The 26201-nt window shown below is 45.4% G+C and overlaps 1 protein-coding gene across 1 annotated transcript in view; it reads left to right on the top strand.

Annotated features, from left to right (window-relative positions):
• Positions 1–26201, top strand: part of SLCO2A1 (solute carrier organic anion transporter family member 2A1) — a 57227-nt gene that overhangs the window by 6763 nt on the left and 24263 nt on the right. Inside the window, exon 3 of the mRNA XM_023736028.1 lies at positions 6361–6523. Within this exon, the coding sequence (XP_023591796.1) occupies positions 6361–6523 (163 nt within the window). The remainder of the gene's footprint in view (positions 1–6360; positions 6524–26201) is intronic.

Below are 26201 nucleotides of genomic sequence, written 5' to 3'. Positions count from 1 at the left end.
TGAGTTCTGTGGAGATCTACACATTTGTATGGCCTCAGCCCCATCCCCATGCGGGCAGAGATGAGCCCCAGGCGCTCAGGTGGAATAGCAGCCCCAAGCCCAGGCAGCTCCAGTCTTGCAAGGATCACATGAGCCAGAGTTGCTCAGCACCCTTGACTCACCTAAGAAGTCAGATCTCTGTGGCCTTCCAGCAACACGGATGAGGCCATTTCACACTGTCCACTAGCAACTCCATATCAAAGTTACAGGGGGGTAGGGTAGGCCGAGAGACGGGGTGGGAGGTCAGAGGGCAGAGTCTGCTGGGAGTCACTGGACGCTGGGGAGAGAGAGAGAAGGGACGCAGCCCACCTGCCATCATGGCTGCAGCATCAGTGACTCCATGGTGTGGAGATGGGGCACCAGACCTGGCTTCTCTCTTCTCTTTCCCAAGGCCCACTGTTCCTGGATGGAGGCAGTGGTCTCACCCTCCCAGGAGCTGAGCTGTGCCTCTGGAACATGATTAGACTGTCCCTTGACTTAGTGAGATCAGGTAGATGCAGTAATTTAGAGACACGAGGCTCCCCCAGAGCAGCTCTGGCTATGATGGAGCTGTACAAGAAAATGGGATGTCTCCTAACACCCCCTCCATCACCTTTCAGTCTCCCCTTCCCCCAGCCTGTTCCCATCTGGACATGTGGCTTTGCTGTTCGCTCCTCCTCCACCTTTGGTGGTCCACACAGGAGCCCCTTGCCTGTGTCAGGTCCACTCTGCAGTCCTAAGAGGAAAGGTCTCTTCATAGTCATGTTTCCAGGGGAGAAAACCTGGGTCAGAAAGTCTAATAACCCATCCCAGGTCAGCACCCACATGTTGTGAGCATAGTGCCACCGGGATCTGAACCCAGGTCCGTCTGATGGCTGCCATATGAAGGCCACCCTCTGTGAATCCCCACCCTACCTCTTCTACCACAGCTCCCCCAATCCCTGATCCACAGCTCTGCTCTATCCAAAGAAGTCATGTTCCCTAACATATCACTGGAACCTCTATGGGTGCTCTCTCTGCACAGCACTCCCCCGACATAGGCTGTCTCTCCACACCTGTGACATACAGGTACCTGTACACCCACAATCCTGTGTCCAGTCTGAGTTGTCCCTGCTGGCCTGACTGGCCTCAGACCCCCTCCTCTGAACTCCCAGGCCCACGTGTGTGCCTACACTGCTTTCTATATGTATGTGTCTCTGTGTCTGTGTGTGTGTGTGTGTGTGTGTGTGTGTATGTGTGTGTGTGCATGCATGTGTCTCTATCTAATGTGTGTCTATGTCCTTGACTGGGTGTACCTGACCATGTAGGTTGTTTTCTCCTCCAGGAAAGGAGCCTGGCACCCCTCACACAGAATGCTCCCTCCCAAATGTGGGCCTGTGTCATACCTACCTAGTGCTGTTGTAACACAAGTACCACATGTGAGTGGCTTTAAAGAACAGAAATTTGTTTTCTTACCATTCTGGAAGCTAAAAGTCCAAATCAATGTCTTGGCCATGTAGATTCCTTTCTTGTTGGGTGCCCTGGGCATTCCTTGGTTCCTTGACTTGTAATCCTCACATGGCATCTGTCTTCCCCTGTGTGTGTGTGTCTCTCTGTGTCTTTTCTGGTCTTTTTATAACTCAGAAGTGATCAGGTTTAGGACCCACCCTACTCGGGCATGACATAATTAACATAACAAAGAAAGCTCTATTTCCAAGCAGAGTCACAACCATAGGTATAGGGGCTAAGATTTCAATACATATTTGTGGGGGAGGGCACTATTCAATTCATAACAGCCTTTGATAATGACCATGGCACATGTTGTCCTCACTTCTGGCAGACATCAGGGAAAACAAATCTCTGACATTTGTGTCACCACGCTCCTATCCCATGGCCCTGGCAAGCATCATTAATCTACCATAGTCTTCGTTCCTGCTGAGTCCAGATACAGACTCTGTCTGAATCCTTCTCAACACAGTATTCTAGGCATCTCTACTGATTAAAGTCAGAACTGGCATATTGTTCTTATGCCTGGAACAAAAATGTAATCCCAGGAACAACTGGTTTCTTCAGGGGGCAGGGAGTGGCCAGCTGGTACATGTGGAGCCAGTTAAGATGGAAGGTTGATTAGGCAAATAAAGGGAATAATATTTGAAACAGGGCTATGGTTCAACCAAAAAAGAAAATAATTCATACATTAAATAATCTTCTCTTTCCCAAACTCAGATGAGCTTTACAACAGCCTGGTTTCTGATTATGCTTATGGTCATGATTTGAGGCAAATAACATAAGAAAGTTCATTCCTGTCACCTAACAAGCCTGTGTGTTTGTGTCTCTGTGTGTGACTAGGTATGTGTATGCCTGCGTCTATGTGTGTATTTGTGTCTGTGTGTGTCTGTATCTGTGTGTCTGTATGTATTTGTATCTGAGTGTGTATTTGTGTCAATGTATGTGGAGAAGGTGGATGAGTGAGTGTGTGGAGAAGGTAGGACAGGAAGTCAGCCAAGGGACTTTCTGCACTCCTGTTGATTCTGACCCAGGCATTTAGAAACAGACCAAGTAGTAAAGCAGGGACCTTATGGGGCAAGCAGAAGGTTGATGTGAAAGTCCCTGCTTTTGTGGCAGGCATGGCTTCTTGAGCAGAGCCAGGGAGGGATGGAAAGTCTCATTATGGAAGAGGTGACCAAGAAACTCTAGAGGTGGGAGACAGGCATCCACAAGTTGGCAGCTGCACTTGACTGGAGGGGTTGAAGGAGTGAGGGATCCCACAGATACTGAAAAGAAAAAAGGCAGAATTTGGCAGCTGCTTGAGTGCAGGATGGAAGGCATCACAGACCATAAAGAGGTTGCTTACCAGAAGTCTGGGTGAGCAGCCCTCCAGGGGGCACCAGCCTTCAGGTGCAGCTCACAGTCTCAAAGTCTTATGGGGGCCAACAGGTGGAGTGAAGGGTCTGATGTAGGCTGGGTATGAAAGACTAGCGGCAGGAGAAGTTCAGCTGACAGAAGACATTGGGCGTCTTGGTCCTGTGCAAGCAGCGCCCTCTCTTGTCCACCACTAAAGGCCAGGGCTGAGTAGCCTAAGTCAATGGGAGCCCTAGAGGCCCTCCAACCTTAATGCATTCCCACCAGTTTGACTGGAGCCCCTTTGGTTTGAGATATTAAAGAGCAGTGATGTGTTACAAATGGGCTTTGTAACAACTTTCAAATTGTCCAACAGGAAATCCACAGAGCTGCTTTAGGGGCCACTCCATTGGAAAGAGCCCTGGTGGCACAGTGGTTAGGCACTCAGCTGCTAACCAAAAGGTCAGCAGTTCAAACCCAGCAGCCACTCCACAGGAGAGAGGTGTGGCAGTCTGCTCCCTTAAAGATTTACAGCCTTGGAAACCCTAAGGGGCAGCTCTACTCTGTCCTGTAGGGTCGCTATGAGTTGGAATCGACTTGACAGCAATGGGTTTGGGTTTTTTGTTGTTGTTGTTTGTTTGTTTGTTTGTTTCCAGGGTCTCAGGGGTGGGAACAAGGCTAAGGCTTGGGCTTCAGAGGCCCTCCTCTCTTCAGCTATGACAGCCTCATTTTTTGGTTGTTTGTTTTACATTGGGAGGAAGGTTTGGAAACCAAGGTCTTAAGCAAATTTCATCTGTGACAACTGCGGAGGTCCAGCTTCCCTCTGAATACAAGCTCAGGCCTCAGTAGAGTGTTGGAATGGCCCTCTGGTTGGGTGCGGCCGGAGCATCCCAGTGCCTCCTCTCTGAGTCCTCTTCAGGTCCCTCCACCATCCCTCACTCAGACATTTTTAAGTCAGCCTCAGCATAGCAGATATGGTCTGGCATTTACAATCATTTCATGAAAAGTTATGGGGAAACAAGAAGGAAATGAACAAAATCTAAGAAGCATAAGAATAAAGCTTTCTTTCCAGGTACAGGTTTCTGAACGTTCTAGAACCATCTGGAGTTTGGGCTAGGCTTCCTCCTCACACGCCTGCTCCTCCCCTTTCTCTATGTAAATCAGAAGCCATCTTACTTGTGGCCATGAAAGAGGGGTCTCCTGGACAACTGTGTCCGCTTCTTGAAAAAGTTTGCCTTTTACTCATTCATTCATTTGCCCAACCAATATTTAATAAGCACTTACTATGTGTCAGGCACTGTTTTAGGAGCTAGAGAGACAGGAATGAACAAACAAACAGAAAAAAATTTCTGCTCATATGGAGCTTATATTCTAATGACTGATATGACATTCATTTGTAGATCAGATGATGATAAGTGATATGAAGAAAAATAAAGTTGTGATGGAAAAAAACTGCACAGGGCCAAACTGGGGGGAGGGTGGTTGAATTTTAAATAAGGAGATCAGAGAAGGTCTTAATAAGGTTAAATCTGAGCATCTATCTGAAGCTGGTTAGAAAAGAAGGGAGCCCTGCAGACATGTAAGGGAAGAGCAGTCCAGGCAGGAGCAGCATGCACAAAGGCCCTGAGGAGAGAATTCACCTGTTCCTTCAAAGATGTATTGTTCAAGGAGCAGCAGAAGGCAGAGTGGCTGGAGTGGAGGGAGAAGAGGAAGAGAGGTAAGAGAGGTAACAGGGAAGGGGAGAAACGTGTAGGGCTCTGGAGGCTCTGGGAAGGACTTTGCCTTTTACCATTGGAGGGTTGAGCAGAGGGGACATCATCTGACATTTCAACAGGATCACTTCAGCTGCTGAATGGAGAATAGACTGCATCGGGGCAAGGGTGGAAGCAAGGAGAACAGTTAGGAAGCTTCCTGCATTAATTCGGACATGATATGCTGGTGCCTTGGACCAGGGTGGTACTGGTGGAGATGGTAAGAAGTGGTCAGCTTCTGGGTTGGTATTGAAGGTCAAACAAATGAGATTTGCTTATGAATTGGACATAGGTGTGAGAGAATAGTCAAGGATGATGCTCAAATGTTTTGCTTGAGCCACTGGGAGGATGGAGTGCTGTTTACTGAGGTGAGGAGATAAGGAGAGGCCAGGATCTGGGGGCCATGAGAAGTGAGATTTTGAATGTGATAAGTCTGTGGGAATTAGAAGCACATATAGAGCATGTAAATCCAAGAGTCTGGATTAGACCATCCAGACAAGAGCAGAGGTGCAAGGACTAAGCTCTAGGCCCAGTGTTGAGTGATCTGGGAGATGAGGAAGAACCAGCCAAGGAGACTGAGAAAGGGCAGGCCGGGAGACAGGAGGAAAACTAGGAGAGGCAATGTCATGGAAACTCAGTGAAACAAGTGTTTCAGGAAGAAAGAAGCGATCAACTGAGTCAAACGGTGATGAGAGATCAAGTAAGAAGAGAACTGAGAATGGACCTGTAATTTAGCAATAAGTAGGTCATTGGAGACTTTGGCAAGAGCTGTCTACCAAGACTCTAGCCTCTATTTCATGAGACAGAGGCACCTGCTTCTCCAGCTGGAAGGAGACTGTGGTGTGGGCAGGGCAGAGGCTATGGCTGCTAACATTCAAAGAAAGGCCCTGTAGTCCAGATGACCGTGTGTCCTGGAGCAGAGTATCATCTCTTTGAATGGTGACATGTCAGAGGCCTGCCTACACCCCCTTTCCAGTTTAAGACCTTGCTCCTCAAGCTGAGCCTTCTGTTTCTTCCCTGGCTCTGAGTGGTGTTAGGAGAGCACATCCTTCTAGGGAATAAGAGGAACCTAAGGACATGGGCTTACTTCGTCCTCATCCCTCAGTTTACAGAAGTGGAAACAGGCCCAGCAAGGGACAGGGGCAGCTTAGCAGCAGAACTGGGGCAGAGACCCACTTCTCTAAGAGACCACTCTATTTAAGACTAAAGGCTTAAAGTCAGGCCATTCTGTGCTTAAGTCTTGGACTGACCACCTCCTAACCTCATGGACATGGGCAAACTATTTACTATTCTGAGCCCCAAGTTTATCACCTGTAAATTGAGGGATACTGTATGATTAAATGAGATAGTGCACGCTGCTTGGTTGTTATTGACTACCAAGCAAGAGTCCTTAAGGAGTTTAATTAGGGAACATGTACTATTCCTAGGAGCCAGCCAGGATTGGAGGCTTCTTGGATTTTGCCTCAAACAGTTTGGTCCTAAAATGGTTAAGTTTAGGCTATGAGACTTTCCGTGGTCTCCAGGTAGTTCCCCTGGCCTGGTCTCAGTAGGCTGAGGCAGGGAAGGGCTTCTGACACCAGAGAGCAATCTGAATTTACGTGTTGGAGGGCCTCTGGGCAGGTCTAACACCACAGCTCTGCCTGCATCCCAGCTGAGACCAGGCACCCTCTTGCCTCTCTGGTTTTCCTAGACTGGGTGTAGTCAGGTCTGCTCTGTGGGTGGGTGAAGATGGGGTTTCTAGTCTCACTCAGCTCCTCTGCTCTCTCCTCAGATCAGCAACGCCATCCTCATCATCTTTGTCAGCTACTTTGGCAGCCGGGTGCACCGCCCGCGGCTGATTGGCATCGGGGGCCTCCTCCTGGCTGCAGGCGCCTTCTTCCTCACCCTCCCACACTTCCTCTCGGAACCTTACCAGTACACCTTGGCCAGCGTCGGTGAGTGGCCTCCCGCCCCTGCTTCAAGGGCATAAGAAATGAGCAGACATCTCACAAAGTTAGTGGGTTGCTCCTGGGGCAATTGCATTCCACTCTGGGCCATGGTGTCCTCTCCCACCAGCAAGTCCCCTTGGCTTGTATTGTTTGCTTTCTCCACCAAGCTCATCTGAAGCTCAGAACATACTGAAGTATGTAGAGACGTGGGGCAGCTATCTGAGCTCTGGCTTGTTAAGGAAGGACTGTGACTTCCCTCCCACTCTCATTCCCTGTGCTTTACCCCCCGGAATGATCCAAGCTCCCCCTGCCTGGGGACACTTGTGAGCAGCGCCCACAATGGGGCTCAGAGGGAGGAAGGTCAAAGCGATGAACATGATGAGATCTGCGGATGCTTAATCATAACAGTTGCCAGCATTTGCTCATTTGTCCATCATTCTTCAGGTTACAATGCTCTTTTATCCGATGCCCTCATTTGATTTCCCTGGACACGGTGAAGGAGAAAGAAAAGGAACAAGACAAGGACATAGCGCTCAAAGACATCCAATAACTTTCCTAAGGACGCCCAGTCCGTTAGGAAGAGAGACTCAGGTCCCCCGATTCTTAGGCTTCTGTGACACTGTACTTCAGGTTCTTAGTGCTGTGTCCTGTGGCAGGGTGAAATGTGTGAGGATTTTATGAGATTTGTAAACATGGTATTAAATTCCCTTTTCTTTAAAAATTGTTTTTTTAATCAGAAAAATTCAAACTACAGCTAAGTCAAGAAAATAATGTAACTGACACCTATGTACTGACCATCAAGATTTAGCAATTTTCCTTTAGAGACCACTTTTCAAAAAGTGAAATGAAACATTACCTCCCTCTCCATGCCTCACATCTTCCCCAGAGGGAGCCACTGCCCTGTAGTGGGTGTGCTTTTAAGCCTGTTGCTTATCTGTGTACTTTTCTCCTTCTAGTGTCCTATTTCTTTAGTCCATGTTTTTCTTCTTCTTACTGTTGGAATTATGCATTGTTAGTTATCCTTAAATTTAAAAATCCTTTTTTAAAAATTATTATAGAGTAGAATTGACTTTTTATTAGAGGTGGTGCACAATAGTTTAAACACATGTACAGATTTTTGTAACCACCACCACAGTGGGGATAGAGAATAGTTCCATCAACCCAAAAATCCCTCTCATGCTATTTCTTTACGGTCATACCTTCTCCATACCCTGGCAACCACTGTTCTGTTTTCCATCACTATGGTTTTGTGTTTTCGAGCATACCATATAAATGGAATCATACAGTATATAATCTTTTGAGACTGCCTTCTTTCACTCAGCATATGCATTTGGAGTTTATCCAAGTTGTTGCTTGTATCAGTTGTTTATTCCTTTTTATTGCTGAGTAGCATTCCACTTTATGGATACTCCACTGTTGGTTTATCCATTGACCTGTTAAAGGGCATTTGTGTTGTTTCCAGTTTGTAGCTATTATGAATAGAACTGATATAAATATTTGTGTATAGGTTTTTGTGTGAATATGTTTTTATTTCCCTAGGTTAAATACCCAGGAGAGGAATTGCCGGGCCATATTATATGTATATGTTTAAATTTTTAAGAAACTGCCTAACTATTTTCTAGAGTGGCTGTACCAGTTTGCACTTTCATCAGCAAGGTATGAGAGTTGCAGTTGCTCTGTATTCTCACCATAACTTAGTACTGACGTTATTGTTTATTTTAGCCATTCTGATAGGTATGTAGTAATATCTCACTGTGGCCTTAATTTGCATTTCCCACTAATAGTTAATGATGTTTAACATCTTTTCATGTGCTCACTCGCCATCTATATAGCCTCTTTGATGAAGTGTCTGTTCAAATCTTCTGCCCATTTCTTAATCGGGTTGTTTGTTTTCTTACTATTGAATTTTGAGAGTTTTTTATAATTCTGAATGCAAGTTCTTTATTAGATGTGAAATCTGCAAATATTTTCTTCTAGTCTTTAGCTTATCTTATATTCCTTTGACAGTATCTTTGCAGAGAAAAAAGCTTTTCATCTTGATGAAGTCCACTGTATCAATTTATTGTTTTATGAATCATGCTTTATGGTACCACATCCAAGCAATTTTTCCCTAATCCCAGATCACATTTTCTTCTATCTGTTTTTCTAAAGGTTTTATAGTTTTGCAATTATTTTTAGATCTATGATCCATTTTCAGTTAATTTATTATAAGGTGTGAGGTACATGTTGAGGTTTTTTTTTTTGCATATGGATGTTCAATTGTGCCAGCACCATTTGTTGAAAAGACTGTCTTTTCTCTATTGAATTGTTTTTGCACCATTGTCAAAATTCATTTGGTCATATTAGTGTGGGTCTATTTCTGGACTTTCTGTTCTGTTCCATTGATCTATGTCTATCCCTTTGCCAATATCACACTGTCTTAATTCCTGCAGCTTTCTAGTAAGTCTTAAAATGAGGTAGTGTGATTCCTCCAACTTTATTCTTGTTCAGAATTGTTTGATCTATTCTAATTCATTTACCTTTCCATATAAATTTTAGAATCAGCTTGCCTATAGCTACAGAAAAAAAATTCTGCTGGAATTTTGATTGGAAATATATTAAATCCATAGATCAGTTTGGGGAAAATTGACATGCTTACTATATTGAGTCTGTTAATCCATGAACATGGTATGCCTCTCCATTACCCTTATATTTTAACATGACCTATGATTTTACAAAGAGAATGAAACAAGAATCCTAGAATTTTTTAATATTCACCACCCTCTCCCATCTTCCACATTATTATTGACCAGTATTTTAGTTCCACCTGTCTTTACCCTCCCTCAAGTGGCCATTATTATCACAGTTGTTTATAAATAAGTCAGCATTTATGTATGTTTATGTACAAGTTCAGTAATGGTTTCTTTGCTCACCATTTTTTTCCTGGATTTCACCCACCCTTGTTAATTCAATTTCCTTTTTCCTGAAATACATCCTTCAGTGTTACTTTCAGGTGAGCCCATGAAAGAGAAAATTTTAAAGTCATTGTCTGAATTTTACCCTTGCTCTTGAATTATAGATTAGCTATACACAGGATTTTAAGTTGACGGTTATTTCCTCTCAGCACTTTGAAGGTATCATGCCTCTGTCTTCTGGCATCTCTTGATGGTGTTGATACATCTCTGTCAGTCTAGTTGCCAGCACATTATAGGTATTCTGTTTTTTCTCTATAGTTGTGTTTAAAATTTTCTCTTTTCTTTGTTTTATGCATGTCCACCATAAGGTATCTGAATTTGGGTTAATTTTTGCTTACCCTGTTTGGAAGTTTAATGTGCTATTTCTTTTAAAGATTAAGGTTCTTCTTTAATTCTGAAAAAATTGTCAGCCAAAATTGCTCCTAATGTTACCGCACCACTATTCTCTCTATCCTTTCCTTCTAGAACTCCTTTTAGATACATGTTGGACATTTTCATTCTAGTCTCCTTGTCTCATAAACTCTCTTTTGTTATTTCTAGTGCCTATTCATCTGTGCTTCATCTCAGGATTTTCTTAGTATGTTTTTCTGTTCACTTAAGTCTCTCTCCAGCTCTGTTAATCTGATGTCCAGCCGTCCTTTACATTGTAAATTTTAGTGGCTTTGTATAATTTTGCTAATTTCTAAAAGTTTTTGTGGTAGTTTTTCAAGTCTGCCTGCCCTGTTTTCATGATTTCTTATCATTTTCTATGGTTTCTATCTCTTCTTTGATTTATTAAACTATTTTAAATATATTTAAGTCTCAGACTATTCTATTAGAATCTTGTATTAGAATCTGGATTAGTAGATCTTTTTCTTTGTGTGTTCTATAAGTGTGAACATAAGATCATTTTCAGTGAGATTTTTTTCTCCTACAAGAATTTTGTGTGGTCTTGGTTGTGGAAATAGCCCAACAGAGTGGTTTTGCATTTGTACTTTTTTAAGGGATACAGGAAGTGGCCAGTTGGTATTGTGAGGAATAGCAGTCCATAAATGCTGATCTTCAGTCCACTGTATTAGAGTTGAAGATGTCTGAGGATAAATGAGCTACACAGGGATGTGCTGAGGGAATAATAGATTCTGGTTTACTTAAATATGAAGCCCTTTTTTTTTTAGTCAGATGTGCAAACCAGGTTCAAGAGATGAATCCTTTAGAATGATTGAAGGGATTTCTTTATAGGTGGTAAGACCTATGGGGCTGGGGGTGAATAGGTGGCTGGAATGGAAAAAGAATAGGGCAACATCTAAGATGAAATGTCTGCTGGGTTCTGGCCATGGGAGTCTTTCTTCCACCTCTCCATAAATCACCAGTGAACTAGTCATTTCTCATAAATACACTGTGGCCTTGGATCTACTGTGGGCTGTTTAAGAGCTTAGTCCTGCTTGGAGGGGGCATAGGATGAGAGAAACCTTAGCCCAGGGGTCTCACTATGCTCTTTCTCCCCTTCAGTCTAGACAAGGGGTTTGAGGCCAGCTCTAAAGGAAGGTCAGAAGTTGCTGGCCACCCTCTCAGGCAGCTGTGTGGTCAGGTCCACTGTACTGTCCTCTCTCCAGAACCGTAGTCCCTGCCTTCCCCATTAGTGTGAAGACTGGGCTAATGAAATCAGCAAGGGATCCTGGAGCACAGGATCCAGGCAGAGGGGAGGGCATCCTGCCAGGCACCACGCACTGCAGCTTGCTCAGCTTGGCAGGTTGGCCTCCCGAGGCCTGGGCCCACATTCCAGTGTCATTTGCTTGGCACAGAGCAACAACTGGAGAATGGCTAGGACGGGCCTCTGAAAGCAATCACTCTGCTTCTTGTTAGGGAACCATCTGTCAGCTTGATTTCAGCTCACCATGATCCTCCACAGCTCAGAGGGAAACACTCTAGCATTCAGACATGACTTCAGTTCTCTTCACCAACCTCTGCTGTTGTTGTTGTTAGGTGCTGTTTAGTCCGTTCTGACTCATAGAAACCCCATGTACAAAAGAACGAAACACTGCTGGGTCCTGCGTCATCCTCACGATCGTTGTTATGCTTGAGCCCATTGTTGCAGCCACTGTGTCAATCCATCTCATTGAGGGTCTTTTTCTTTTTTGCTGACCCTCTACTTTACCAAGCATGATGCCCTTCTCCAGGGACTGATCCCTCCTGATAACACATCCAAAGTATGTGAGATAAAGTCTTGCCACCCTCGCTTGTAAGGAGCATTCTGGCTGTACTTTTTCCAAGAAAGATTTGTTTGTTCTTTTGGCAGTCCGTGGTATAGTTAATATTCTTCGCCAACACCATAATTCAAAGGCATCAATTCTTCTTTGGTCTTCCTTATTTATTGCCCAGCTTTCGTATGCATATGAGGAGGATGAGAGAGGACCAAAGAGGGCAGTGAGAGGAATAAGACAGCTTGGCTCTCGGGGCTGCAGGGAGTAATTGCAGGCCAGGAGAGGGGACTGCTTTTGTTATTGTTGTTCATTTTATTTGTGTAAATTCTAATTGCAACAGTAGAACCCTACAGTCTCCCTTGCTTCATCTGGGATCTGAGCAACAGCTGGAAGTGCTCAGGGCTGAGCTACCTTCAGAGCATCTTCTTGGCACCAGGGGTGGGATGAGAAGGACTTCGGCCCTGGAACCAGGTCCTGGGATCTAGCTGGGGCCATGCACTTGGTGCCAACTCAGCATGGCATGTGCTATGCTAATACATGCAAAATAAAAATGTTCATAAAATCTCATTTCATGGGAAAAGTTTGAAATGTGACTCCTACTCCAAATGTATTCGTATGGGAACTTTAGTTTTGAATTACCCAAGTCTGTCAGGACAAATGCATCTCATCAAATGCACTAGCCTGAATGGTGTGGTGAATCTGAATTGGTTTCTGGAGCCAGGCAGTCCTTGGTCCGCATCTGGGCTTGGACACTCCCTAACAGTGGGACCTTGGGTGACTTCCTCCACAGCTCTGAGTCTTAGTTCCTCTCGTGTGAAATAGATACATGAGAGACCCTCCTTCACAAAGCTGCTGGGGCTGAGAGGATGCCTGTTTAGAACTGAGCCCAATGACTGGCATGTGCAATAGCCATTAAGTGGTAGCCCTGTTACTGCTGGTGGTGGGGACAATACATACGTGATGTTGAGAAAAGTAGTGAGTCCCTACGGTCCAAATGAGGAAGCACCTTGCTTCCTGGGAAGAACAAGTGTCTGACAGCTCTTGGCTGATGGGCTGGGTGGCCTGGGGACATCTGAAGGCAGCTTTTCCTTCTTCCTCACAATAGGTCCTCTGCTCTGGGCCAGTGCACGGTCCCTATCTCAGTGTAGTCCCTGCTGATCCTGACATGTAGTCCATAGGATTTCTCTTGATTCTGCTCTGTTCCCAAATCCTCAGGCTAGAGCAGCCTGGTGTGATGAGAAGAGCATGGAATCGACTCAACAGCAGTGGGTTTGGTTTTTTTTGGTTATAGCACAAAGAAGGCGCTCTGGTGGTGCAGTGGTTAAGTACTGGGCTACTAACCAGAAGGACAGCAGTTCTAACCCATCAATCACTCCTTAGGAGAAAAATGTGGCAGTATGCTTTTATGGCAGTCTTGGAAAACTTATGGGACAGTTCTATTCTGTCCTACAGGGTCGCTAAGAGTCAGAATCGACTCAGTGACAATGGATTTTGGTTTTGGTTGGTTTATAACAAAAATACCAAAGTGGGTGACTTTAAATAACAGAAATTTATTTTCTTACAATTCGGGGGGCTAGAAGTTCGAATTTACTGCGTGGCTCTAGAGGGAGATCCTTCTTTGTCTCTTTCAGCGTCTGTTGTTGTTGTGTGCCATCAAGTTGATTCCAGCTCCTAGCAACCTTATAGGGCAGAGTATAACTGCCCTCTTAGGATTTTTCAGGCTGTAATCTTTACAGGAGCAGACCACCAGGTCTTTTCTCCCACAGGTTACCAGTGGATTTGAACTGCTGACCTTTCATTTAGCAGCCGAGTACTTAACCACTGTGCCACCAGACCTCATTTTTTTCAGCTTCTAGTAGCCAGCAATCTTTGGAGTTCCTATGCTGATAGATTCATCTGCCTCCATCTTCTTCAGATAGAGTCTGTCTTCCCCCTTATGTGCCTACATCTGTGTCTAATCTGCTCTTTTTATAACTCAGAAGCTATTAGGTTTAGGACACATGCTATGCATATGGGCTTGTTAACATAATATAGAAAACACTATTTCCAAATGGGATTACATTCACAGGTATAACCTGTTGCCATCAAGTTGATTCCAACTCATACAGACCCTATATGACAGAGTAGAACTGCCCCATGGGGTTTCCAAGGCTATAAATCTTGATGGATGTAGACTGCCACATTTTTCTCCCATGGAGTGGCAGGTGGGTTTGAACCGCCAACCTTTTGGTTAACAGCCAAGCACTTAACCATTGTGTTGCCAGGACTCCTTCCACAGGTATAGGGGTTAAAATTCCAACACATATTTTGGGGGGACACGGTTCAATCCATAACATTTGCCTAGTCTCCTTAAGCAAGCTGCTTTATCTTACTGAACCTCAGTTTTCTTATCTGTAAAGAGGGAACAATACCTTCACTTTCAGGGTGTTCTAAGGGTAAAACCAAATCAGTTACCCTCGAGTCAATTCTAACTCATGGTGACCCCATGTGTGTAGACTAGAACCGTGCTCCATACGGTTTTCATGACTGACTCTGACCTTTCAGAAGCAGACAGCCAGGTCTTTCTTCCAAGGTGCCTCTTGGTGAGTTCAAATTGCCAACCTTTCGGTTAGTAGCCGAGTGTTTAACCATTTGTGCCACCCAGGGACTCTTCTGAGAGTAAAATTAAAATGAAATAATATAGGTAAAGTGACAGGCTGTTCAGAAAATTTCTCTTTTCCTGAGCTTGTTGTGGTATTTGAAATTCGTTACTCATGAGTCATGTCCCCCAGATCTATTACCATGAGCTGATTGATGATTTCTTCCCCTTGGAGCAAAGCTGCTCCAGGAATGAACATGGGAAATGAAGGGTAACTATGTGTTTTAGGAAAAAGAATTACAGAAACGCAGATCATTGTGAAAATCACGGAGACCTTTAACAACTAATTGTTAATTTTAAAAAGGCCTTGCAAATACTTATGAATGTTTAGATTTTCTAAATGTCAGTGGGGTCCGGAAATGTGCCCTGGCGCCTTTAGAGAAAAGACTAACTATGGAGCCAAAGCCTCCAAGATCACTTCTGGAAGGCACGAAGAGGTTTTCTTAGATGGGAAGCAGGCCAACATGAGACCAGTTCTCCCAGGAGATAAGAGGCTGTGGAAACTAGAGTCTGGTAGGATTAGATGTAACCTGTGGAAGATGGTTCCACGAGTCCAGAGGGAAGTCTGCCCACACACACACAATGGATGCACGCAGGCAGGAAGCTTCCTACGGATAAGCAGGGAGGGAAGAGTCGGGAATTTTTTTGGGGGGCCATCCAGAAAAGGAAGGGAAAACTGCCTTCTAGTACTTTATTCCTGAAGTTCCCAGAACCTAACCCATGCTCACGCATCCCAAAGGTTTCCTGGGAAGGAAAGTGGTGGGAAAGCATAGGGTGAGGGAAGTCTTGGTGTCCTAGGTGACTGCAGACCCTTCATCAGTGGGGAACATGTGGGACCAAGAACGAGTTCCCAAGCCTCCAGAACATAACCTACTCCATTAAACTGCATGTGCTGTGCAGGGTCTTCTAACTGAGGAAACCACTCATGAACCCTGAGCTCAGGAGGACTCAGTGGTGAACACCCACAGTCGTGTGAAATGGATATGCTGGGAAGCTTTGAGGAAAGTGAAGGGCACCTGGTGTGCAAGGAAGTGTGCCGGTGTTTGTAGGGTAATTGTGTAGAGGTGTGTGTATGAAGGAGGTGTTTCTATCTGTGGGAAGTAGAGTGTGGTGAGGCAGTATATGAGTGAAGAAGTGAGGTGGATATATGTAGAGATGGTGGGGGCTGGGGTGGGGGAATATGTGGGTGTATGTAGGGTGAGGGTGGGAGATATATGTGAAGGGGAAAGTGTGTGTGTATCTGTGGGTGGGTGTGTGGAGGGTGGGATGGAGAGTGTACATGAGGGGTGAAAATGCATGTGTATATGTGTGCACGCGGGTGTATGTGTGTGCACGCGGGTGTATGCGTGTGTGAACGGGTGTAGGGTCAGAGTGGGGGTTGCACAACCGGCCAGTTGGATCTATTTAACCTGCAAAGGAAAACAAGAGAAGAGATCACAAACGTATGGGTGTTAGTAATTTAACTGAGAGAAAAATAACCTCAAATAGATGAGCAGAACAAAACCTAATGAAATTTGATGTGGAACATTTTTAAATGCATAATGTAGGAAAGAATAGAAACAAGCCTGGAGGAATGATAGAGAATACGAGGATGCTGTGTTGAACGTTAGTGGAAGGCTGGGGAAAGAACGAGAGGCTCTGTGGAAGAACTGGCCATCTCCATGGCAATGTCATGGCGGCGTCTCTGAAGGCCTGGACAGTTGGCATAAAATTACTTTGCTCTCCTTCAGGCCCTTCTAACATCTGTTTTATGGGTAAGTCACACACCCCCCTTGGCTGGCCTGGAAGTAAAACCCATATTCCCTCCTGGTCTCTAGCATGGACCTGAGTGGGTACCTGAGCCTGGCTCCTGTCCCCCAGCTTTCTCTCGTCGGAGTGTTTAGTCATTTCCCTTGCTCAGGAGTGAGCCTGGCTCAGGCCAGGCCTAGGAGGCAAACTTTGTCCCGCTTCCCCAGGAGCACTGGCAGACCGTGTCTTGGGCCTACCTAAGGCCTATGGGAGGGTCTCCTTGGGAAAGTCAGCATCCAGGGTGGAAAAGGAAGGCTGGTTACTGTTCCAGTGGCTTTGGCACCCTGGGAAAACTGTTGGGGAGTAAGGGGTACCCCACAGAAACAGGATGTGGCCCCTATCCTGCTGGGACATGTGATTTGAGAAAACGATTGATCCTTCCTTCAAGGGAGGCCCTGGGTTCCCTGAAGACCACCTGCATAGAAAGGGAGGTACATTCTGCTCTTCTTGCCACACTCAGTAGAGCCAGGGCCACTGGCTGTGCCCAGGCACCCCTTGTTGCCCAAGGCTTGTAATGGAACCACCAGGCACCTTCAGCAGTGTGCTAGCCAGAGGCCTAACTGGGCAGAGAGAGGAGGGGAAGAGCAGGTAGGGCACCTGGGGGCGGGGCACCAATTAGCAGTTTCTATTCTATTGGCCATCACAGTTCCCATCACAGCTGTGAAGGATCATTCAGCAATTTAACACTAATTGCCCTAGAAGCAAGGATGGCAAGACTTCATCTCGCGTGCTTTGGACATCATGCTTGGTAGAGTAGAGCATCAGCCAAAAAGAGGAAGACCCTCAAGGAGATGGATTGACACAGTGGCTGCAACAATAGGCTCAAGCATAACAATGATTGTGAGGATAGCACAGGAGTGGGCAGTGTTTCATTCTGTTGTACATTGAGTCGCTATGAGTCAGAAGCGACTCGATGGCACCTAACAACAACAACAACAACATGTTACAATGAAACTTTATTGACAAAAAACAGGCTGAGGGCTGAATTTAGTCCATGGGTTATAATTTGCCAACTACTGGACTAATTAGTCACTAAGACCTCTTCCAGGCCCTCCAGACATACACAATCAAACCCTCGGGGTGTGGGACCTCAAGGCTGCCTTGAAATGGATAGTCATGCTTCTCAGGAGCAAGACTGTTTTTTCTCACTCATATCCCTCTTTCCTTAGGTTTCCCTGAGTTCTGTCTTCCTATATTCCACTCTGTCGGTCCCAGGTCTGCCCTCTGGAACCATCCAGAGCAAATCCGTCAGTCCACAGCTGTGGAAACAGTCATCACATGATCCCAGAGTCTTGGCTTTAGAAGCTCTAGTCTCTTTAGGTCTTCCTCACAAAATAAAGCTTCAGGCCCTTTGAGTCCCGTGCTACCAAGGCCAGAACATAGTGCCCTCGGGATGGTCTCCCTGGTAAGAAGACAGTGTGAGTTTCCCTTCTGGATGGGGAGGTCCTGATCAACGCAAGCAGAAATTGTGAACTTGTGGTCAAAATACCAATGACTTATTCCCATAAATTTTGTCATGCCAGGTCTCACCCATTCAATTCTTGACTCCCTAAATTCTTCGAAGTGAAAGTAAAGATTAATATTTTATCCCCATTAGATTTATTCTCCTTGATAGGGACCCTTCCTTACAACCTTGGGCCTAATTTTGAATGTTCAGCATTTGGACTGTTGTATTAACCATCCTCCTAGCTTCACATCATTCAAGTCATTCACAAATCTGTAAAAGCTTGTTTCCCCACTTTCCCCCATGTCCTTGTCAACAGTGTTGAGCAGGCACAAGTTTAGGGCTGCCTTCTTTCCAGATTACACTGGCCCATCAGCACTGGACACACTTTGAGCCAGCTCTCTCCTGAGAACTCTTCAACCACGTGTCCTCATCTTGTCACCATCGATGTCATGACAGGCTTTGTTAAAAGGCTTCCGCCAGCAAAGTAACACCATGTTATGTTTTCCTGCTGGTCTCTTTGCCCCATTAACAAAGGAAATGAGGTTGTTTTGGCATGACTGGCTCTTGATAAACTCATGTTGGCTCAGCTAATCGCTTTTTTTTTTTTTTTTAAGAGCTCCCCATCAACCTGTTGAACAAATCTGTGACCAATAACTTCTACTTCACACCCTCTTGGACAGTTGCAAATTAAGTGCACATCACTTTGAATATTAAGATTAAATGTCTCTGAACTGCCATCTTGCTCACTCAGGTGTGTTTTCCTTCATATCAACTGAAGAAATGTCTTTGATGATGAGCAGCCTGGCACTGCCTCCTTCCTTGGCCTAGTGGTGATTCCTCAGGGTGTGGGTGGGTGCGCAGGGGGCAAGGGTATGCGGGGTGGTGAACAAGGGCAGAGAGAGACTCTTACCAACAGGGTAGCCCCCAACTTTGGTTGTGTCTTGCATGGTGGGTCCAGCTCGTCCTTCACACAGTCTCCTTGTTATGAGTAGGCATTTTCCCCATAGTCCCCCTCTAGTTCCAGGGTGGCTTTGTTGGAAGGAGTTTCCAGCTTCAGCCACAGAACTTGTCTCAGAAACCCAGTTTTGAGAGCAGAGCAAAGGAACTCCCTCTAGCCCCTTCCTGAGCTCATGCTCTTCTTCCACAGATGAAAATTCTTCCAGGGATACCACTTGTCCCCAGAACTCCTTTATTACAGTCTGTCCACTGCTGATGACCGGCACTTATCTTACTTGTCTCTAGTTTCTGGACTTTTTCCTCAAGTTCTTAAAAACCTGGTAACCTTGCCTGTCTCTATGGTTCTGTCATGTCCCTGTACATTTGAGTTTCTCAGAGTTACACATGTATTTGGATGAAAATTGATCTTATTGTATGATCACCATGTCCCAGGGACTCATTATTTTTAATCCTCATAAGAATATTACAAAGTAGGTATTTTTATATCTGTTTTGGAGGTGAAGACATTGAGGCTCAGAGACACCCCCAACTAGTGAGCAGTTGAATCAAAATTGAACCACCTGTGTGTGTCTTAGAAGTATGAATTCCTTTATTGCACAACAAAGATGTGTTCCAGGCTGTCAATCTCCACTTTGCTGGGTCTCCTGGGGCGGAAGAATATGTTCTCCTAGTTTCCCAAGATGGAACTCAGAATGTATTTCCTCACAGAAATCTCTTTGTAAATGGAAGTTTCGTTCAGTTGGAATAGAATACATATTAAGGGGCATTATGGATGCCGAGACTTCATCTCACATACTTTGGACGTGTTGTCAGAAGGGACCAGTCCCTGGAGAAGGACATTATGCTTGGTAAAGTAGAAGGTCGGTGAAAAAGAGGAAGACCCTCAACAAGATGGATTGACACCGTGGCTGCAACAATGGGTTCAAACACAACAACAATTGTGAGGATGGCACAGGACTGGGCCATGTTTCACTCTGTTGTTCATGGGTCACTATGAGTCGGAACCGACTCAATGGGACCTAACACCAACAACAACATAGATTATCAAGGCTTGGTGGACTCCACTGGGAACCCAATCACTTTCTCATTTGCAAACAACCCAATTTACAAATGACTTTGAGATCACAAATCGTGAGTTAGGGACAGCCTGTACCAGGCCTGTGAGTGAGTGTTGGTGAGTTTCAGCAAGAACTTTCGAGTAGCCTCATTTAGGAGGTTGAGGAAATAGGTCTTTGAGAGTGGAACATTATGAATGAGGTTCCAGGAGTTGTGCTGATAGCCCGAGGGCTTGGCACCTCTGCAGTGAGACTGGACAATTCTCATAAACACCCCTGCCTTTCCCCCATTGTTATCTTATGGATTGCTTCTGAGGTTTGGGGGCAACCTTGTCCCCATTTGACCCTACTCACCTACCAGCTCAAGGATGGGTGGCTCTACCCAAGTACCATGACTTACGTGGAAGACTCGCTGCTGCCCTGTTGTACTTTGCAGAATTCTCTCTTTCCTTTGCCAGAATGATTAGAATGACTAGTCAAAGGAAAGCCCCACTTGCCATAGCCGTCTCAAGAGGCTTGACCTCTCTAGAGTCCTCTCTCTATTCTAGATCCAGGCTTTGTACAAAGACCTCTTATCATATCCTTGACAGCCTTCCAGCTGGCTCAGCCTGGGCACACAGAGTCGTAGAAAGGAGGCCTGAAACATGCATCCTTGAAGAATGGCATGGCCAGATCTTAGTCTGCTCTAGATTTGTCCCATCTTTATGGGTCCCATTCAAGGAAAGTAGACCTTCCTGATGGAGAGTCTCCTGTATTTCCAAATCTGCTAATGGGTCCAGAAATTAAAAATGAAATTCTGCATATTTAAATTGTAGGCTGAGTCAGAGGGTTGACTCACGTGCATCTAGTGTGGAGCTGGGGTAGCAGGAGGAGGAGAGAGGTTCTGGCCTGTTTCTAGTTAGCATTTCACAGCCCTATGAAAACTGGCAAAGTCAGGCCTCTGGTGTCCTGAGGGAAAAAGAATGTGCTCTGATGAACTTGAACCTTCCAGAAGTCTGCCTTGGGGACAATGAGAAACAGACTGACATCTGCTAATAAAGAGATTCCTTATGGAAGCCCTCTCCAAGATAGAGATTGGCAGCCTTGGGTGGGCAAGTGGCCTCTGGGGTCTGTGGTGACTGGAAGAGACAGGATTTCTCTGACCTCCCCACAGGATTTGACATGGTGGGATGGTAGGCTCTAGCAGTCTCTGAGGAGGAGGCCGTGTGCTCCCATGAGTCAAAGGGAGCATAGTCGTGACAAGGCTTTTGCTGCAGACCCTGAGAAATGGTGAGAGGTTGCTGTGTCTTCCCTCACTTGGGTTGAGCTCCTGAAGAAAGCTGGGGAATCTGCTCCAGGGAGGAGAGGGGTGGAATGGGGCAAAGAAAGCCAAATCTCCCAATTCTGTCTGCCAGGGTTATCTACTGTCACAGCCCCTGGATCAGAACACTGACCATGGGGTGCTCCTGAGGGAATGTCTTGTCTTTCCCTTCTTCCCATCCCTTGGACCTGCCTGTTTCTGTACTCTTAAAAATAAGAGAAGAACCTAACTGTCTTGATTCTAGAAGATTCCACCTCACCAGGTGAGCTGGCCAGGGCCACACACTGCAGGGAACCTCAAGCACGAGTTCCTGGGAAGTCTGTGCAGTGGCTGACTCTGACGTAAACACTTATCCCCACATAAAGCCAGGGATAAGTGGGGATTAGGGTGTCATGCTAGCAGGCCCTACCCACTGTTGTGTCCTTTTCTTCCTGGCTCCAGGGCTCAAAGCCTCCGTGTCTTCAGGCCAGCCAGCTGCTGCTTCTCTGAGGGCAGTGTCCACAGATGAAAGAAACCTGGCCCTCAGGGATAAATTTAACTGCTGTCTCCTTCATATGTGTCAGAGCCTGATTGGGATGGGTTTAGGCCCCATTCGGTGTTGACATCATGAAAAGAGAGTTCGTTGGGAGATCTTGAATCAATTTGAAATCAATTTGGACTAGACAAAGAGGACATCAGTAGACTTGGATTTAATTGGGGCCAATTGATTATTTTTAAAAAATAAACATTTTTAAGAAAAGCCGTTTTTGACTTATAATTGGAGATTTTTTAAGTTAATGGTAGCCGTTAGATGATCCCTGAAGCTCTCTGCCTCCTGGGCGTGTCTTTGGGTGATGTTTCATGAGGATGTGTGTGGCATTGGCATGCCATGCAGCGTGCCATGTGAAGACTCAGTAAAGACTTAATATGCCAGTCAACATTTTTACTATCTTTGATGACCATTAAATGTCCCATGAAAAGTCACTTCACCAGCCAAGTCAGCAACGATGTTCTAATAAATGTGAACTTAGTAAAATAATGAGAATCAGCAAAGTAAAGAACTAGCACTCAAAAGAAACATTTATTCTCTGTCCCTTTGTTCCTCCAGAGGTGTTTCTCATGCCCCTATTTTTGTACAATAGAGTCCCTGGGTGATGCAGACAGCCAATGTGCTCTGCTGCTAACCAAAAGGTTAGAAGTTTGAGTTCATACCAGGCATCTTGGAAGAAAGACCTGGCAAACTACCTCTAAAAAATCAGCCATTGAGAACCCTATGGAGCACAGTTCTATTCTGACACCCATGGGATCGCTGTGAGTCCCAATTAACCTGACGACAACTGGTGTACTCTCGTACAACAAACCTTGCCTTGTGTGTCTTACGCACAGTGCTTCTTGGCTGTGCATTCACCATCCACACAGCTGCCCAGCCAGCAGCTCCTCCCTCTCCTGCCACATGCAGCCTCAGCTATTTTACCCCCTAAATACCTCCTGCTCAAATCACCTTCCTTCCTTACACACGGACTTTAAAAACTGATCTTAATCCCTCCAGTGTGTTATTATTGCACTGCCTTCTTGATAATCTGCCCTTCTGGAGTTTTTAATTTTCCTAGGACACAATGCCACCCCCTTCCCAGGACACACAAGCACTCCAGAAGCATCCTTGCCTCACCTTGGTTGTGCTTCATTTCACAGTGGGGAGGGTGCCCATACACCTCCCACCCTCCCACACACTGTTCCTCTCTTCTCCTCAAACTTATCTTCTGTCTACTCCTGTTGTTTCTTCTGATCTCAGCCTAGAGGCCACTATCTTTGAGAAGCTTTTCCTGAATGCTTCCCACCATACAACACTGGGGTTGGTGCCTCTCTCAAGTGCTCCCTGGGACCCTGACCTCCACAGCTCAGCAGGTACCAGGTGGTACTGTGGTCGCTTGTTTGACGATCTAGGTCCAAAGGGTCTATGCCTGTTTCAGTCATCTCCACATCTCCCAGCCCAGCAGACTGCCCATCCACAGCCACTATTGGCCACATAACTGAGCAACTGAAGAGTGAATGATCCAGGTCCAGGTTTCTCTTCAGGACTCTTAGCATCCATGTTTCCCCCCTGTGAAGCAAGCATCATCCTCAGTGGGGCTGGGAAGGTGGCAGAGGTGTAGAGGACCGTGGATGGCTCAGGCCTGGGCATGGTGGTTGAGTGGCTTAACTGGGAGAAGGGGCTCATTCTTTGCACGTCTTTCCCGGTATTGTCATTTATCTTCAGGTGGTCTTTAAACCACTCTTGCAGATAATGTAGGCCTGGCCCTGCCACCCCCTAGCCTATGGGACAACATGCCAAAGGGAGCCAGCTCAGCCATATACACTCACAAATGACAGCAGCCTGTGGTTTTAGGGAATGTCAGATTTTGCTCAGTCTCCTCTTACAAAATGTACTGGAAATTTCTTTGAATCTTCTGGAAGAAATACTCATATGAAAACTTGTCAGCAGCCCTTTTGTTTATGGACTCAAAGTATATCTTTGCCCCTTAGTCAGTTAGTGCAGGGAAGTTAGCTGAGACGTGTGCTGCGCTGAATGGGGAATGACTGCTACCTGGGTCGGGGACTTGTGTAAGTGCCTAATAGCCCTCCTTCCTGAGCATGCCCATTTGGTCTTGATAGGAGCATAGGAAGGAGCTCTGGTGACACAGTGGTTAAACACTCAGTTTGAACTCACCAGCCACTCGGAGGGAGAAAGATGAGGCAGTCTGCTTTCATAAAGATTACAGCCTTGGAAACCCTATGGGGCAGTTCTACTCTGTCCTGTAGGGTCCTATGAGTCAGAATCAACTTGACAACAGTAGGAAGGGCATAAGGGGTATGGAACTCGCCCATCAGTCATTCCAGCACGGGCAGCGACGTGTAAATGCTCTTCTGCGTGGCCGCAGTACTGATGGCGGGGGGTGAGCGGCAAGCCTGACAACAACACTCCACCCACATGGCCCTCGGACACCATAGGGACCAGCAGCCACCCCACCTTCTGCAGTGCTAGGCCCCTCCCTAGAATCCTTGAAGGCCTTTCAAAGTCAAGATCACTGAGATAGGAAGTATCAGATTCAGGGACCGAACCCAAGTCCCAGGCTCCCAGTCCAGCCCTTCCAACATCTGTTGGCCTCACCTACTCACAACAGCCAGGTCCTCCTCCTGGGGATCCATGTGAATCTGCCAGTGCCACACCCCTGTTACTGGGTATTGGACACAGTCAGTGTTGATGGAAGGGTCCCTGAGTGGGATGGGAGTCGGGTCAACAGCCTCCTTGATCTCTCTCAGCAGGAGCTTATTACAATTCTGTACTTCTAGGCTAAAGTGACTGTCCTGAGAATGGAACCCTGGCAGCATTGCTGAGTCACACCAGAACACAGCCGACAGCCTTCTAGCTCTTTAAGGACCCATAGGGAGAATCTCTGTATCCAAGGAAACTGAGGCTCAGAGAGGTTTAGTAACTCACGCAAAGTCATGTAGCTATCTAGGGTTAAAGCCAATTTCCCTATACTCCCTGGATTCCTTACACCATGTGTTTATTTTATCTCATAGTCCCAGATTTTAGCAAAATTCCCAGCAGCCAGTGCCTTTCCAGAACACCTCTACCGGGGAGGAGTGAAGTCCCAGCCACCCACAGAGTATGAGGGAGGAGAGCTCTTGTGTTTAAATGTGGCTAGGGATGGAAGAATTCTCCTTCAAGCCTTGCTCCTCCATCCCTGCAGAAGCTTAAATGTATGTTCTGTCTTTTCAAAGCTGGCGTTCAGGCTTGTCTTCAGTGTGGACTTTGAGTCAGACAAACCTGGATTCAAATCCCAGTTCTGTCCCCAATCAGCCCCGTAAAACCCATTGCCATCGGGTCAATTCTGACTCATAGTGACCCTATAGGACAGAATAGAACTGCCCCATAGGGTTTCCAAGGAGCAGCTGGTGGATTTGAACTGCCAACCTTTTTGTTAGCAGCCAAGCTCTTAACCACTGCACCACCAGGGCGGCAATCAGCCAGTACCCTCTGTGAGCAAGGGACAGTTCCTCAACACAGTGACAGGCACATTCAGTAAATGGGAGCTTAAAAAGTCTGATGCTGGCAGTGTAATGAACACAATTAATGTCACCTAAGTGTACATCTGAAGAACATTGAAATGGCAAATGTTTTCTTACTTATACATTTACTACAACAAAAAAATATATTCTGGTGCTGGAACTTGGGTCTCCACAGTGGAGCCTGCAAATCAGGGAAGGCTCAACACCCCCCAGGGGAGAGGAGGGGATGGGTGGTGGGGGTGGCAGAGAAACACAGCCCTGGTGTGATAGATACCTTTGCAGGCCTAAGGCTTCGACCAGGGAGAAGGGCAATAGGAAAGGAGTAAAGTAAAATGAATGCGAGAGATGTCATTCAATTTTGCAAATATTTATTTATAAATGTTTTTAAAATTTTTATTTATTTATTTTTTAAATTTTTATTGTACTTTAGATGAAGATTTACAGAACAAATAGTTTCTCATTAAACAGTCAGTGTACATATTGTTTTATGACACTGGTTAAAAATCCCATGATACGTCAACCGTCTCCCTTCTTGACTTCGGAGAACATTTTTCTTTTTTTTTTTTGTGAAAATATACATAGCCAAAGTTACACCATTTCAAAAGTTTCTACATGTACAATTCAGTGACATCGATTACATTCTTCCAGTTGTGCTGCTATTCTCATTGTCGTTTTTCAAATTATTCCATCACCATCATCTTCAACTCACTTGCCCCCGAGGCTTCCCATCAAACCTTTTGAGTTGCTGTTGTCAATTTGATCTCACATAGATAATTCTTTTTTTTTTTTTTCCTGTCTCATAGCAGCACTGGGGTAAAGGTATGTATACTTTGACTAGTTAATGACATTCTTTTCTCCTAAATCACAATCCACAGTAAGAGGTTTGAAAAAAGTTTTATAGTTTCAATCTTTATGTTTATTTTGCTACAGAATAGCCTCGACAATACTTCTTTCCTTTGGGGTATTCTACAGTAAGGTTTAACTACAAATTCAAAAGCATTTCACAAAATACCACTTACATTTTCTATTCTATGATCACCAAAATAACTAACCATTTGGAACACAAAAGTAGAAGTACAAGAAGTAGGAAACCATAAACTATCATCAGATAAGCACTCCCAAAAAATGCTTGTGGAATTGAATATACCTTAATTTGGAAGTCCATTTTTTTTTACAGTCACAACTAAAGCTTACCAAATATTCAAATAATATAGTAATCTGAAACAACGTACCTCACTTACATTAAATTAAATAGCCAATCCACTTGACAGAATCTAGAACAGTGTAACATCTCCACGAATATTTTCCTATTCCTCCTCCCAAAAAAAAAAAA

The sequence above is a fragment of the Trichechus manatus genome, unplaced genomic scaffold (genome assembly GCF_000243295.1).
Source record: "Trichechus manatus latirostris isolate Lorelei unplaced genomic scaffold, TriManLat1.0 scaffold00084, whole genome shotgun sequence".
Lineage (NCBI taxonomy): Eukaryota > Metazoa > Chordata > Mammalia > Sirenia > Trichechidae > Trichechus > Trichechus manatus.
Note: the sequence above shows the minus strand (reverse complement) of the source record. Positions and strands in the feature narration are given on the sequence as shown.